This window comes from Buceros rhinoceros, unplaced genomic scaffold, assembly GCF_000710305.1.
Source record: "Buceros rhinoceros silvestris isolate BGI_N320 unplaced genomic scaffold, ASM71030v1 scaffold13087, whole genome shotgun sequence".
Classification (NCBI taxonomy): domain Eukaryota; kingdom Metazoa; phylum Chordata; class Aves; order Bucerotiformes; family Bucerotidae; genus Buceros; species Buceros rhinoceros.
Window position 1 is genome coordinate 43,787 of NW_010422847.1, and position 1,994 is coordinate 45,780.

Below are 1,994 nucleotides of genomic sequence, written 5' to 3' on the forward strand. Positions count from 1 at the left end.
TCGCTGTCCCCCGCCCCGCCGAGGCAGAACTTTATGGCGGGGACGGCAGGGGTGTACCAGGCCCAGGGAATGATGGGAAACGGCAACGGTTCGAGTCACAAAAAAAATGGGAATCTCTCGTGTTACAACTGCGGGGCCAGCGGGCACAGAGCTCAGGACTGCAAACAGCCGCCGATGGATTTCAATCGTCAAGGTAAACGCGGGCGGAGGGGCCAGGGCGGGATGTGGCTGGCACGCTGCAGGCCCCAGGGCAGGGGCGAGTCCGATGGCAGTGCTGGATCTCCTCATTTCTGACCTGCCTAAAAGCATCCGGTTCTCGAAAGCTGGTGGGTTTGAGCTATACCGGCAAAAGTTGAACCTTGCAGGACAGAGCCCAGGTGAGGCCCAGGGTCAGACGCGGGTGCTCTGCAGGGCTTGCGCTGGTCTCTGGAAGGAGAAAAGCACAAACTGGGGGAGAGAGAGAAGGAGGGAGGGAGCTGCTGTGGACAGGTTGCAGTGGAATCATTGCTGCTTATACCTGGTCATCCAGGTCATCTTTGGTTATAATTGAGGCTCCCCGGGAGGTTTACAGCCAAACACCTCCTTTCCCCCTTTTCCTCCTCCCCAAAATAGGAACCTGAATGAAGAATTATGGTTTAAATGCTCTTGAAGCTCCCGTGTTTGCTGCTGTAATTATTTTGTAGGGTGCATTGCTTACACGGTTACAGCAGGAGAGAGTTGAAACACTTAATTCTGGGCAGGAAACAACTAAGAGAGAAATGTGACTTCACCAAGGGCGCTTTCTAGTCCCATTTTCTTTTTTAATTTGATGGAGATCCTGTGTTGGGGTAGTTTGCATGTGATGCAGGCTTAAAAAATTAAATACAAACTTTTAACTGGAGCGGACAGCACTGAGCTCTGATAGTTCACATCGTGCCTTGCCTATAGCATATGTCATGTCATTAATTAAATTTCCTCCTCAACTGTCCCAAACAAATTTTTGCCAGCCCTAAAACTTCACCTAAGCTGGTGACTTGCGGGGTGTAAAGCCACGCTTCGATTTGTGTTGCTGCAAGCCGGCGCTCCACTGTGATAGTGCGTTAAACAGCTAGTAAGGAGCAGGTTGTTCTAGGAAGTTCTGAGATGTAACAGGGTGCAAAAAGGTCTAGCGTGTTTAATTCTGCTCTTTCCTCTCCCACAGGTACGTTCAGGCTGAAATACGCTCCCCCCTCGGAAAGTCTGGACTCCACAGACTGACATTTTATCTGGCAGGAAAACGCTGTAAGCCATGGAGATACAAGGAGATTGAAACACAAAACTGAGACGTCCAGTTGCTGTTAAGCTTAATGTATTTTTTAATCCAAAGGTGCTTTACTTTATTAGACTAGGTAGGAAATCTAGCTTAGGGGTGCATCAGACCCATTTTTGATTGCCAAATTCAAGCTTGGATCTTGTTGGAACTTCTGGCTCCGTGTCATAGGAGCGGTGCGGAGGGGGTGGGCGGTGGAGCTGGCTGCCTGCGCGTTCTGCTGCCAGGACAACATCCAAGGGACTTTTTTTCTGCTGGAGAACGTTGCCACACGTGGACTTTCTGTGGTGAAAGGTCTCGCTCCGGGGCAGCTACGGTCTGTATAGGAAGCTGGAGGCTGAAGGCAGGAGCGGCTGTTCGCCAGCAGGACTTGGGCACCCCTGGGCTAGGTAAAACATCTACTTTTTTTCAAAAGTGATCAGGCACTAATCTCTGGGATTTTTAAGGATTGCACTACAGAAGAATGTAAAACCCTTCGAGCTTTCTGCACTTTGAGCAGATAGTGTCACTCCGAGACCAGTGCAAGAGGCAAAGAAGTTCCAGCTTTCACAGATTGGCACCAGCAGGCGACGAGACTCAACTCCACGGTAGAAACCTTCAGTTGGTCCCTCCTTTCCCTTCCCAACCACCACACATGGTTCAGTTCCTTCTGGAGACAAAGTCGGGCTTCGCTGTCTCACTTCATAGTCGATAGTGCTGGGTTCCC

The 1,994-nt window shown here is 50.5% G+C and overlaps 1 protein-coding gene across 1 annotated transcript in view; it reads left to right on the plus strand.

Annotated features, from left to right (window-relative positions):
• The window catches only part of ZCCHC14 (zinc finger, CCHC domain containing 14), a 45,560-nt gene extending 43,780 nt beyond the window's left edge, over positions 1 to 1,780 (plus strand). The window contains exons 15-17 of the mRNA XM_010140203.1: positions 24 to 193; positions 1,181 to 1,604; positions 1,639 to 1,780. Of these exons, the coding sequence (XP_010138505.1) occupies positions 24 to 193; positions 1,181 to 1,236 (226 nt within the window). The 3' untranslated portion in view covers positions 1,237 to 1,604; positions 1,639 to 1,780. The remainder of the gene's footprint in view (positions 1 to 23; positions 194 to 1,180; positions 1,605 to 1,638) is intronic.
• The last annotated feature ends 214 nt before the right edge of the window (positions 1,781 to 1,994 follow it).